At 69.5% G+C, this 12,660-nt stretch overlaps 1 protein-coding gene across 1 annotated transcript; it reads right to left on the reverse strand.

Annotated features, from left to right (window-relative positions):
• Nucleotides 1-454: 454 nt before the first annotated feature.
• DMTN (dematin actin binding protein) lies at nucleotides 455-9,469 on the reverse strand. The gene is given in 17 exon segments (XM_063420023.1): nucleotides 455-1,158; nucleotides 1,240-1,320; nucleotides 1,418-1,477; nucleotides 1,697-1,704; nucleotides 2,082-2,130; nucleotides 2,231-2,292; nucleotides 2,633-2,738; nucleotides 2,876-2,985; nucleotides 3,069-3,221; nucleotides 3,297-3,353; nucleotides 3,745-3,853; nucleotides 3,943-3,987; nucleotides 4,231-4,386; nucleotides 4,547-4,621; nucleotides 5,576-5,633; nucleotides 9,065-9,106; nucleotides 9,108-9,469. Coding segments are annotated over 17 exon segments (1,635 nt in total). The 5' UTR covers nucleotides 9,458-9,469; the 3' UTR covers nucleotides 455-1,044.
• Nucleotides 9,470-12,660: the final 3,191 nt, after the last annotated feature.

A 12,660-nucleotide genomic window follows, 5' to 3' on the forward strand; every position in this document is an offset into this window, starting at 1 on the left:
CCATATTTATAGATATATTTATAGATATGTCGTTTGTAGCAGTGAAAGGCAAGTATGGGCCAGTGAATTCCCGATAAATTACATTCTTTACATCCCAACAAGGTCTAGCGGCTGGAAAGTGGCTGGAAACAAAAACCGGGGAGCGTGGAGGGGCCGGGGGTGGGTGGGGGGTGCGGGGAGAGAGGGGTCCTGCCCAAAACGAGTGCCCGGAGAGGGGAGGGGGTGGGAGGGGAGGGGGAGGTGCTGACCGGTGCCCAGCCCCGTGCCCAGCCCCCGGGAGTGCCCATCGAGCCGTGCCCTGCTCCAATCCATGGCCCCAGCCCCACAAAACCCAGCTCAGTGCCCCCCAAACCATCGCCCCGGTGCCCCTCTGCACCCCCCAGCGCATCCCCCCAGCTCCCAGGGGCTGCCCCCACCCTGACTCTGCCCAGCCCGGGGGCTCCCCCTGCCCCCCTGCCCAGCCCGGGGGGGTTTGGCAGTGTCCTCGGGGTCCTCGCTGCAGCACCTGGCACAGGAGGGGCCTGGGCTGAGTGGGGGGGACAAACCCGGGGGGCTGCAGGGGGGGTTGGGGCCTGGCGTTGCTGTGGGGGCGTCGGTCTGGCAGTGTCGGCTCTTCCCAAGCCTTGGGCTGGGGGACAGGGGCACCTTGGGGGGCACCCGGGGGTGCGGGGCTGGGGACAGAGCACCGCCAGGGAGGAGGGGACCCCTCCAGCATCCCCCCAGTGGAGCCAGCACGCTCCCGGCCGGGCCAAAGCAGAGCCAGGCTCGTTCCCGGGGAGAAATGGGGGGCACAAAGCCCAGAGACCCCCCCAAACCTCCCCTCCCGGCCGAACCGTGCCCGCCGTGGGGCAGGGGCTGCCCCAGCCCTGCCACCCCGGGCCAGGCAGGTTCCAGCCCCCCCAGCCCCCTCCCCTGCGGGAGGAGTCAGGCGGGGCGGGGGCAGATTTGAGGGGCTGGGGGTGAGAGGAAAGTGGGGGGGACCCCAGTAAAAACCGGCTGAGAGCCCCAAAGCGGTTCCACGGCGCGGCACGGGGCGGGCTGGGCTCAGAAGAGGAAGGCTTTCTTCTTCAGCTCGTTGCGCTTCCACAGCGCCAGCTTGCCAAACTCCTCCGGGGACATCTCGAACACCTTCAGGAAGTCCTCGCGGGACAGGTGTCGCTGCAGGGAGGGGACAGAGGGCGGTGACAGAGCGCACGGAGCCCTCCCGGAGCGCCCCCCCGAGCCTGGCGCAGCCCCTACCTCCAGCCTGGTCCTGTCCACGCCGGGCGGGAGCTTCACTCGGCCTCGGTTCGTCACCATCAGCATCTCATAGGGGTAGATCTGCAAAAAGGGGGGACACAGGGCTGTGAGACCCTCAGAGTCCCCCCGGGCCCTTCCGAGCCCCCCAAAGCCCCCCAAGCCCCCCGGCCCCGCTCACCTTCTGCTCCAGCATGCTGGGCAGGGAGTTCCCTCTGTCCATGCGCCCGCGCTGGCCGTTCTGGGGGGGCAGAGCCCGGGGTCAGCCCGGCCCAGCCCCCCCAAAGGGCGGGTTTGTCCCCCCTGAGGCTGAGCCGAGGTGGGGGCTCCAGCCTGGGGGTGTCACACCCTCCCTCAGCCCCTCCCGCGGGTCCCAGGGGTGGCCCCGGGCCCTGTCCCCTCCCCCCTGTACGTCACCCTCTCGCCGGGTCTCGGTGTCCGCAGCCAGGTGAGCTCTTACCTGCAGGGCTGGACAAGGAGAGGGGCGGGGCTCAGCCTGGGGACCCCGCTGCGCCCCACCCCCACAGTGCTGCTTGTCCCACCCCTCCCAGTCCCGGGGGACACCCCCGCATCTGCCAGGGACACCCCCAGATCCCAGGGACACCCCCACATCTCCCAGGACACCCCCACATCTGCCAGGACACCCCCAAATCCCCGGGACATCCCCGCACCCCCAGGACACTCCCACACCCTCGGGATCGCCCCCATACCCCCGGGGTCACCCCCACACCCCCGGATCGCCCCCACACTCCCGGGGTCACCCCCACACTCCCGGGGTCACCCCCACACTTCCGGGGTCACCCCCACACCCCCGGATCGCCCCCACTCCGTGCCCGGATCCGCACCAGGGCTGCCCTTCTCGCTCCCCGCCGAGCCGAACTCTGCAGACTGCAGCTGCGGGGGGACAGGGACGGGGTCAGGGGGGTCACCCCAAACCCCTGGGCCGGCCGGGGGTGACCCCGGCGGCGGGGGGGGACAGCTGAGAGCCGCCTACCCGGGTGAGGGTGCTCCGGCCGGAGGCGGGGAGGGAGGAGCTCTTGGAGCTCGAGTGGAGGGCTGCGAGAGAGACAGAGACCCTCAGGGACATTTAGGGACCTTTGGGGACCTTTAGGCACAGGCAGGGGTACAGGCGGAGTTTGGGAGGTGCGGGTGGGATTTAGGATGTACAGGCAGGGTTTGGGAGGTTCAGGCAGGATTTGGGAGGTGCAGATGAAATTTGGGGTGTACAGGTGGGATTTGGGAGGTTCAGGTGGGATTTGGGAGGTTCAGGTGGGATTTGAGGGATACAGGTGGGATTTGGGAGGTGCAGGTGGGATTTGGGGGATACAGGGGGGGCACAGGCAGCCAGGGTCGAGGAGGGAACAGGACGGGACTCAGGGAGAACAGCCCCACTCACACGTGTGGAAAGGCGTCCGGTCGGGCAGCGAGCGAGTTTTCCTCCGGATGGGCAGAGACTTCTCCATCTCCTCCTTGAGGATCATCTTCCCGAGGTTGGAGGTGACCTGGGCACCGAGGGACACGCGTTGGCACCGGGGGACACGCGTTGGCACCGGGGGACACGCATTGGCACCGAGGGACACGCGTTGGCACCGGTGCCAGCGCCTGCCCGGCCCCTCCTGAGCTGCCAGCCCGCCCCGACCTTGCTCAGCTCCTGCCGCTGGAGCTCCCGCAGGTTCTTCATCTCCTCCGTCAGGTCCTCCTCCTCCTCCTCGCCCCTCTTGGACGCCATCCGCCTCCTCCACTCCGTCTCTGCGGGAGAAGCGGGGTTGCTCCAGTCGCTCCCAGCCCTCCCGGGGGTCTCCAGGAGGGAAGACCCCTCCGTTCCCACCTACCCACGACGGCCAGGGACGGCGGGCAGGGCCAGTAGTCGGTCTCGATCTTGGCGGGCTGGTTGGGGTCCGGGGGCTGCGCCGCCGGGAATTTGGAGGATTCGATGATCAGGTCCTCTATGAGGTGCTTCCCGTGGTGGGCGCTGGAATGGTGGTCTGGGGGGCACCGGGGGGTGAGGGGGCGTCCCGGGATGCCCCAGCCCGTGGGAGGGGCCCCCCACCCGCCCTCACCTTTCTGCCGGTAGATCGGGGGCTTCTTGTAGATGTTGAGCTCTGTGGTGTCTGTCTCTGGGGGAAAAAGGGGTTGGGAATGGGAATGGGAATGGGAATGGGAATGGGAATGGGAATGGGAATGGGAATGGGAATGGGAATGGGAATGGGAATGGGAATGGGAATGGGAGTGGGAATGGGATCTCATGGCATTGGGACTGGGACTGGGACTGGGACTGGGACTGGGACTGGGACTGGGAGCTCAGGGGGCTGGGAATAGGACCTCATGGGACTTGAAATAGGAGCTCGTGGGATTGGGAATGGGATCTCATGGGATTGGGATCTCATGAGGCTGGGAAGTGATCTCATGGGGTTGGGAATGGATCTCATGGGGTGGGAAGAGGCTCCAGGCCGCTCTGGGTGGGTGGGCAGCTCCGGGGGTCCCGGTTCGGGGTGCGGGGGGTCTCACCGGGGCGGTGGAAGTGCTGGACGCTGCTGCGGGTGGGCGCGGTGCCCTGGCGCGAGGGGGGCAGCGGGGTGCTGCTGGGGGGGCGGCTCTCCAGCCACTCCCGGATCACCTGCGGGAAAACGGGATGGGGGCTCCGGCAGACCCCTCCCCAGCCCAGCACCGCCCCCTCCTCCCGCGCCCCGCAGTGCCGGTACTCACCTCCGGAGACGGAGGAGGAGACATGGATTTGGGAGACAGGGAACGCTGCAGAAGGCAAGAATTCAACCCATTTTAATAGCTTTAAAAATGAATTTTAAAGATTCTAATAACCTTCACCATCTGCCATGAATTATGACGAATTTTAATGAATTTTAATGAATTTTAAGTATTGTTAGGCTGTTAATATTTCATTCCAGCAGCCCCAGCTCTGCAACCCTTCTACCTAGGTGGATACCCTGAATTTATCTAGATGGATTCCCTGTTTTTTTCCCAAAAAAACCCCCTCACCTCCCGGCTCCGGGGCAGTTCCACGTGCTCCATGAGCGAGTAGGTGAAATGGGGTTCGTAGATCATCAGGTCGGGGCGCTCGATGTCCAGGATGGCTTTGTCCTTCGGGAGGGCAGCCAGGTCCTTGTAGCCCAGGACCTCGTTGTCCATTTTGGCCTGGGATGGGGGGAAATGGCCTCGTTCGGGGTGCAGAAGGGGAATTTTGGGGATGGGGAGGGCTCACGCCCCTCCAGGAGGCACAGGGAGGGTTTGGGGTCGGGCACATCGCGACCCCGCGGATTTGGGGGTGCGCTGGGGGGTGGGAGCGGGTTCTTACCACGATGCTGGAGGGGGATCCGGGAACGCTGGACCCGCGGGAAGAGCAGACGCTCCCAGGGGAGGTCAGTGGCTGCTGGACGGAAAATGGGAGATTTCAGCCCAGGAATGGGCTCAGGGGGGGCAGGGGACCCCTCTATGGATCCCGGGTTATTTGGGATGGGGATTCCTGGCGGGCAGGGGACAGCGGGAGGTGACAGAGGCTCAGCCAGGACGCGCTGCCGCTAGATGGTGCTGCCAGGCTGGGCTGCAGGAGGAGGAGGAGGAGGAGGAGGAGGAAGGCAGAGCCCTGCTAACAGCAGCCCGTGACTGCCCCTGCCCTCGGCCACCGGCCCCGTGTGCCTCCCCTGCGTGCAGGGCTCCCCGTTCTCCCACCCTGCCAGGACACCCAGCACCTCCAGCACCCTGCCAGGACCCCCAGCACCTTCTCAGACCCCCAGCACCTTCCCTGGACCCCCAACACCCTTCCTGGACTCCCACCATCCTCCTTGCACCTCCAGGACCCTATCTGGACCTCCAGCACTCTGTTCTGTACTCCCAGAACTTTTTCGGACCCCCAGCACCCTCCCTGGACCCCCAGCACCCCATTATTTACCCCCAGCACCCTCCCTGTACCCCCAGAACTGTGTTCTGGATCCTCAGCACCTTCCCCAGACCCCCAGCACCCCATTCTGGACTTCCAGAACCATCCCTGGACCCCCAGCACCCCATTCTGGACCCCCAGCACCCCCCCCAACCCCCCCTTACCTTCTGCAGTCTTTCCATTCAGCTCTGGCTGCCGGGGTGGTGTCAGTCACAGGGTCCTGTGGGGACAGCGGGGTTTGGGCGCCGCCAGGGTGGGCACAGAGCCCCCCCCGGGGTGGGGGTCCCACCTCCCCCCGCCCCCGGCACGGGGCTGAGCCCTGCACACCCCCAAGGCTGGCACTGCCAAACCCCGCGGTGCTGGCAGCAGGACAGGCCCGCCAGGAGATGTCACCAGGGAGGGGACAGGGCGAGGGGACAGGGCGAGGGACACGGCGCTCACCGCTGCCTCTGTGGCCGCGCATCCCCCTGGGCGCCGGCACCGCGCTGGGGCTCGGGAGGTCCCTCTGCAAGGACAGGACACGGGGGTGACGGTGACCGGCAGGGCGGTGAGGCCACCCCGCGCTGTCCCCGCGCTGTCCCCGCGCTGTCCCCGCTGTCCCCTGGCTGCTGACGGAGCAGCGGCAGTGACGCCCTTTTGTCCCCGGGCCTCGAGAAGGCTCCAGCGGCAGCGGGACGGGCCCAGCCCCGCGCAGCCCCCGGGGCTGGAGCACAAAGGGGAAAATTCCCCAAACTTCTCCTGCCGGCAGGGATTTGGGAAAAGCTCGTGCGGGCCGGGCAGTGACAGCGACAGCGGCGCGGGGAGCGCTGGAGGCCGGGCACGGGGGGTGGCACCGCCCTTGGGGACACCCACCCCGCTGCCCCACGGCTCCCGTGGACGCAGAGCTCGTTCTGTGACAGAGCAGGACCAGATCTGAGGGACCCTGGAGCATCCTCGGGGCTCGGGAGGAGCGAGCTCTGCCGGGTCCCCTCCCCTGAGACCCCCCCCAGCCACAAAGAACCCCCGGGTCCGGGTTAAGGCACCGAACCGCGCCGCCGGCACCTCCCCGCCCTCCCGGGGGACCCGGCAGCGGTGGCACGGGCACCCCCGGCCGGGCACAAGGGTGGCATTGTCCCTGCGGGCACGGCCATGAGCTCACACTTTCCAGCGCCGGAGCCAGCCTCGCCCCCCGCCTCCGGTGGCGCTCCCGGGGCGCTGGGGACACCGGCGGGGACGCGGTGACAGCGAGCAGATGGATGCGATGGCGGAGAGCGGGAGCGGCGGGTGCGGGGCCGGGGGATGCGGGGAGGGAAACGAACGCGAGCCGGGGGTGCGGAGAGACGCCACGAAAGCGGCCGGGGGTGCCAGGGCCGCGCAACCACCTCGGGCACGGTGTCCCCCCCGCCACCCGCCCCTCCCCGCGCCCTGGGGACACGGGGACAGCTTATCAGGCGCGGGCAGGGAGCCACCGCCCCGATGGCAGCCGCGTTCCCCATGGCAACCCCCGATCTCCCCGCGGAGCCGCTGCCAGGCCCGCGCCTGGCCCGAGATAAGCGCGGCCCGCAGTGTTTGGGATTTTCCTGGCCGGGAGGGGGGACAGGAGGGGGACAGGAGCGGGGACAGGAGGGGGACAGAGCACGCTCCCCTCTCAGGGCGGTGCTGAGGCCGGAGCGGGGAAGGAAAAGAGCCGGAGAGGGAGCGTGGGCAGAGGGAAGGGGATGGAGGAAGGATGGAGGGATGGAAGGATGGATGATGGAAGGACGGACGGACACGACCCTGCGGGAGGGGCTCACCGGGATGGAGGGGTGCCGGTCCCCCCTCCCCGCGCCGGGGGAGCCGCGGCTGTGCTGCCGCGGGAAGAGGCCGGGTCCCTCCTCCCCGCCCCGAGGAAATCCGGATTTGACTTTTCACAGCCGCCAAAGCCATCAGTGCCCGGCTCCGGGCCGGGGGCCAGGCCGTGAGAACCCCCCCAGCGCCCGCGGGGGGAGCGGGACGGGACCCCCAGCCTTCCTCCCACCGCCCTCCTCCTCACCCTCCCTGCCCTGCTGGGCACGAGTGCCCGAACTGCGGCCCGGCTGTGGCGGCTCGCGGCCAGCGGTGACAGCGGGGGACACTCGGGGTCACAAGTTCCCTGAACAGACGGTTCCCGCCAGCCCTGGGAGCGGTGTCCGCTGCTTCCCGGCTCAGCCCAGCCCAGCCCCGGCCGCCTCCTCCTCCTCCTCCTCCCACCACAACCTCCAAACAAACCGCGCAGGCCAGGCCCGGAGCATCCTCCCCGCTCACCGGGGAAACCGAGGCACGGCCGCGCGCGGGGCCCCACCGGCAACCTGATCGCGACAGCGGCGAGCCCCGGGGAGCACGCGGGGCCCCGACCCGCGGCTCGCCGGTGTCCGGTTCCTCTTTTGTCCTGTTTCTGCCGTTCCCAGCCCCGCCGGGGCAGCGGGCCCGTGGCTATTGACAGCCCATCGCTTCCGAGCCGCTGCGTCCTGCCCGGGGACCTCGGTGGCCTTAAAAGCCACCAGCTGCCAGCCCCGGGCGTTTTTCCACCGCTGGGATGGAGGGCGCATCCCGGGGATGCTCCGTGCCTCAGTTTCCCCGCACGCAAGGGGGGTGAGGCGAGGCGGGGGAGTGACAACAACCCGCCCACCCCATCCCGGAGCGGATGGAGATGAAGGAGGCATTTCCACCTCCCCGGTTCCTCCCATCCGCGGAATCTGGGCCAGCGCAGCTGTCCCCCAGCCGTGCCAGGAGCTCCGAGCCCCGCAGGTTTAGAGGAGACGGGGCCCGAACCCCAAAACTCCCGGGGGTGGGAGGGGGGGGTCCTTGCCCGGCCCCCCTGCCCCGCTGGCCACCCCGCAGCCCGCGCTGGGCCGCGCCTCACGTGGCTCGTAATCCGGGATTAAAGTGGGATTAGCCTGCTCATCCCGCACGCGGAGGGACCCGCTGCGGGTGTGTGAGGAGGCCGCGCCCTCCCGCTGGGGGTTTGGGGGTGCCCCCGAGCCCCCCAAAACTCCCCCAGCTCTGCCAGCCCTGGGATCAGCCCCGTGGCGTGGCAGCATTGGGTACCCCGGGGTGGGGGGGCCTGGGCACCCCAAAACCGGACATAGGGGCACCGCAGAGGGGCTCACACCGGGCAGGACACCTGGGAGGGGGGTGGGGGTCTCGGGGGGTCTCGGGATGACCGGGTGGGGGCCCAGGTTTGCCTGGGAGGGGCTGGAATTAGCCCGGCCTGGCCACCCACCCTGCACGGCACAGCCAGGAGCTGAACCCCCCCTCGGCTCCATCCATGGCCAAGAGATGGGGGGGACGCGCTTGGAGCCCCAAATTCTCCCCCTAAATCCCCCCCCCCGATGCTCCATGGCGGTGGGGGATGGGATTTGGGCCCCTCAGGCTTTGCCAGGGGGGTTGGGCTGCTCCAAAATTCCGTGTCCGCCACAAAAGCGCGACCACCACGGGCAGGGAGCATCAAACCCTTCAGGGAGGGGGGGGATTGGGGGGTGCCCCCCCGGCAACAGCGCTGAGACCCCACAAATCCGCCCCTCAGGTGGGGCTGGGAAGGGCTGGGCGGTCCCGGCCCCCTCCCGCGGTGCCCGTGGCGGTGTCCCCAGGGAGGGGGGACAGGGGTGGCCCGGGCGGTGGCGATGAGGGGGTCGGGGAGGGGTCAGCGCTAGAGCCGCTGCCCCCGCGTCCCCCCCCCCCTCGGGTCCCCGCCCTTCCCATCCCTACAGCCCCCAGACCCGGCAGCAGAGCCGGGTGCGGGGACACGGCAGGGGACAAAAGGTGGGGCACCCCCGAGCCCCCCCCGGGGAGCGGCGGCACCGAAAAACGACGGGAAAACGAAGAGCAGCAGCGGCGACCCGCACCCCCCGGCGGCCTGTCCGCCACCCGTGTCCCCAGCCGTGTCCCCAGCCGTGTCCCCGGCCGTGTCCCCGCGCCCCTCCGGAGCCGCTCACTCACCTAAGGCCGGGCGCGGCGCATCCCTGCGGCCGCGGGGGCTGCGGGGGCTGCCCTGCGCTGGCTCCGCTCGCCCGGCCGCTGACTCTCGCCTGGGCTAGCGGGGCTGCGGCGGCTGCGGCGCATCCGAGAGCGCGGCGGCGGCGCGGGCGGGCTAGCGGGCGGGCGAACGGGCGAGCGGGCTCCTATCTGCCCCCGCCAGCCCCGGCGGGCGATAACCGCGGCGGGGAGGGCGGGCGGGCGTGCGGGGAGGCTGCGTGGAGCGCGGGTGGGAGGGTGGAGGGGAGCGTGGGTGCCCGGGGGGGCGGCGGTGGCCGCGTGGGTGCCGCTCGCCTGTCCCCGGCTCGCTGCTGGCTCAGTCCCTTCCCCGACAAGGGGAGAATTAGCCGGCATCATGACGAAGCAGTATTGGCTGCCGCTCCTCCCGCTTCGCCCGGCACAAAGAGGGAGGAAAACGGGAATAACGCGGCCGGCCCCGCGTCCAGGGGGAGCCCGGACCCCCAGAACCACCCTCGGGCCCCGCTGGGCATCGGGCGGGGCAGCCCCCGCTGCCCCCCGGGGGGATTTGGGCACCCCCAGCCCCTCCCGGGGGCGATGCCGAGCATCTCCCGGGGCTGCGGCAGCGTGGGGCGAGCTGGGGATGGCACCTCCCGCCCCAGGCTGGGTCTGGGGGTGCTGCACCCACCCCTCGCTGCCCTGGGAGGGGAAATCCAGCGGGAATTTCCACCCGCGGGGCTCAGCGCAGCCCCGGGAGGGCTGGGAGGTGCTGGGAACCTGCCAAGACCAAGCGCTGGGCTCTGCCCGGGGGAGATGATGCCCCCCACACCCCAAGCCCCCCCCGCCCTGGGGGTCGCGGTCCAGCCGCGGTCTGGGGGAAGGGCTGGGGGCTCCATCCCCCCGGAGCCGCTCGGAACGTGATCGCGGCCCCCGGCACGGGAGCGGAGCCGCGGCCGGACCCGCCGGGGGCGGCGGGGCTGCGTTGGTGCCGCAGCGCCGGCATCGGAGTCTATTCCCGGCGCTGTGTGGGAGCGCTGCCTGGCGACAGCGGCTCCGTTCGGGGGCTCCTCCTCGCTGCTCCTGCTCCTTCCTGCCTCAGTTTCCCCCCACCCGGCTCAGGAAAGGGCTGCTGGACCCCCTCGGGGTGCACATCTGGGGGAGGCGGGCGCGCACTCGGGGACGCGCATCTGGAGAGGGATGGCAGAGCCCGGGGTGTGTCCGGGGCGCACATCTGGACGGAAACGCACGCAGGGCTGCACATCTGGGGGGGATTCAAGCCCAGAGGCGAACACCTGGCGGGGACCCACCCCCGGGGGGATCCCCACGGGTGTCCTTCAGCTCCGGGGCTCGCCGGAGCAGCCCGGCCCCGGCCCCGCCGTGCCGCCCCACCGGCCCCGGCCCTGCCGTACCGCCGTCCCCCCGCGCCCAGGGGGCTCCGCCGGCCGCAGCCGCCCCCCGGGGCCGCGGCCGTGAATAATCGAGGCCGCGGCCGCCTCCCCCCGCTGCGCTAACCCAGTTTCTCAAGCATGAAGACGATGGCAGCGGCTGCTCGGCGGCTGCCACCTGCGCCCGGGGGCTGCTCGGACGCCTGACCCGGCCGTGGCACCCGCCGGGGCTCGGCCGCCCGGCCCGGGGCCCGCGGGAGGAGCCGGGGCCGCCCCGCTCCGGCTCCGACCCGCAGCGCGCTCCGGCTCCTGCGCCCGCCCAAAGCCAAGCCCCGGCCGGCCGGAGCCCCCCGGCTCCCCCGCCCCGTGTCCCCGCCGTGCCCTCCCAAGGGCGTGGGTGCTGGGGGGCCCCGGGGTGCGGCCCTACCTTCAGGGGAGCCCCTGGCCCGCCGCGGGCAGCGCTGCCGCTCCGCCGGGAGCCATCCCCGAGCCGAGCATCCCCTCCCCGCGCCGCACGCGCGTTGCCACAGCGACCGCCTCCCCCCGGCCCCGGGAGGGGCGCGCAGGAGGGGCGGGGGCGGCCCCGGGACCGCCGGGGGGCGCGGGAGGGGCGGGGGCGGCTCCGGGACCACCGGGGGGCGCGGGAGGGGCGGGGGCGGCCCCGGGACCGCCGGGGGGCGCGGGAGGGGCGGGAGCGGCGCCCGGACTCGGCCGGGGATGGAGGGAGGGCAGGACGAGACCCTGGATTGGGGGAGGGATGGAGGGAGAGTGGGAGCATCCTCTGGATTTAGCGAGGGATGGAGGGAGAGCAGGACAAGCCCCTGGGTTCAGTGAGGGATGGAGGGAGAGCAGGAGCATCCTTTGGCCTTACCAAGGGGTGGAGGAAGTGCAGGAGCGTCCTTCGGCCTCACGGAGGCATGCAGGATGTGCAGGACAATCCTCTGGCCTTGCCAAGGGATGGAGGAAGAGCAGGAGCGTCCTTCGGCCTCGCTGAGGGATGGAGGGAGAGCAGCAGCATCCTTCGGCCTCGCTGAGGGATGCAGAAGTTCAGGACAATCCTGTGGATTTAGTGAGGGATGGAGGGAGTGCAGGACAATCCTGTGGACACACAGAGAGATGAAGGAGGTGCAGGAGCATCCTTTGGCCTCGCTGAGGGATGCAGAAGTTCAGGACAATCTTGGGACACGCACACAGGGGGTGCAGGATGTGCAGGAGCACTCCGTGACCTCCCCACCCTGCGGGATGGGGTCAAGGAGCGCCCCCACATTCCCAGGGGGGCACAAACTGCCCCCAGTGCTGCCCAGAGGGGCCCGGTGACCTCCAGGCTGGCCTGGCCACTCCCCAGGGGACACCAGCCCTGTCACCACAGTGTCATCCCTCTGCCAGAGGGCAAGGACCCCGGGGTGTGGGGTGACAGCGGGGCAGGGGGTGGCACCTCTGCAGCGCGGGGGGCTCTGGGGAGGTGCCCTCGGTGCCCCCAGATCCTCCCCAGCCCCCCAGAGCATCCCCAGCCCCCCCAGACCGTCCCCAGCCCCCCCAGACCCTCCCCAGCCGCTGGGAAAGGCTGGAGCAGACACCCTCCAGTGCACTTTCTGCACAGAGGACATTCCTGTCCCCACCTCCGCCCCCCGCCCCAGGTCTCACCTCAAAAAACAAGAAAGAAGCCCTGCGAGCGTTGGGTGGTTTTTTTTCCTCTCTCTCTCTCCTTCTCCAGCCATAATTAAAAAGGACTCACCCTTCCGAGCCCTTTCTATCCCGGGAGGTCGAGAAGAAAGAGAGGGGAGGAAGGGGAAAAATCCTGAAAGAAAAGAGAGGAAGGGCTTGGGAAGGAGAAGAGAGAGAAAAAAAAAAGAAAAAAAAAAGGGACAGGGGAAAAATTAAAGCGGAGATTACACAAAGGGAACTCCTCTACCTTTGAAGCTTTGGCTAAATTGGGGAGGGGGCTGCGGGGGCAGGGAAGGTCCGGTCCCAGTCGGCTCCTTTCTCAAAGCCCTCTCCTTTCAAGAATGTCTCGAATTCCTGCAGGAACAAGGAGCCGGGGCTGTGGGGCCGAAGGAAACGGGAGGGGAAAAAAAAAATCAAATCACCGTGGCCGCTCTGCTAATTCCGGCCGCCACACCTGGGCAGCGGCGCCGCCGCATTGTTCGCCCCTAATTGCCGGGGGTTGCATTTCCCTCCCGCTTTAAGCCTCATTCAGCTCAAACTGTTATAATTTTC

This window comes from Prinia subflava, chromosome 29, assembly GCF_021018805.1.
Source record: "Prinia subflava isolate CZ2003 ecotype Zambia chromosome 29, Cam_Psub_1.2, whole genome shotgun sequence".
Classification (NCBI taxonomy): Eukaryota; Metazoa; Chordata; class Aves; order Passeriformes; family Cisticolidae; genus Prinia; species Prinia subflava.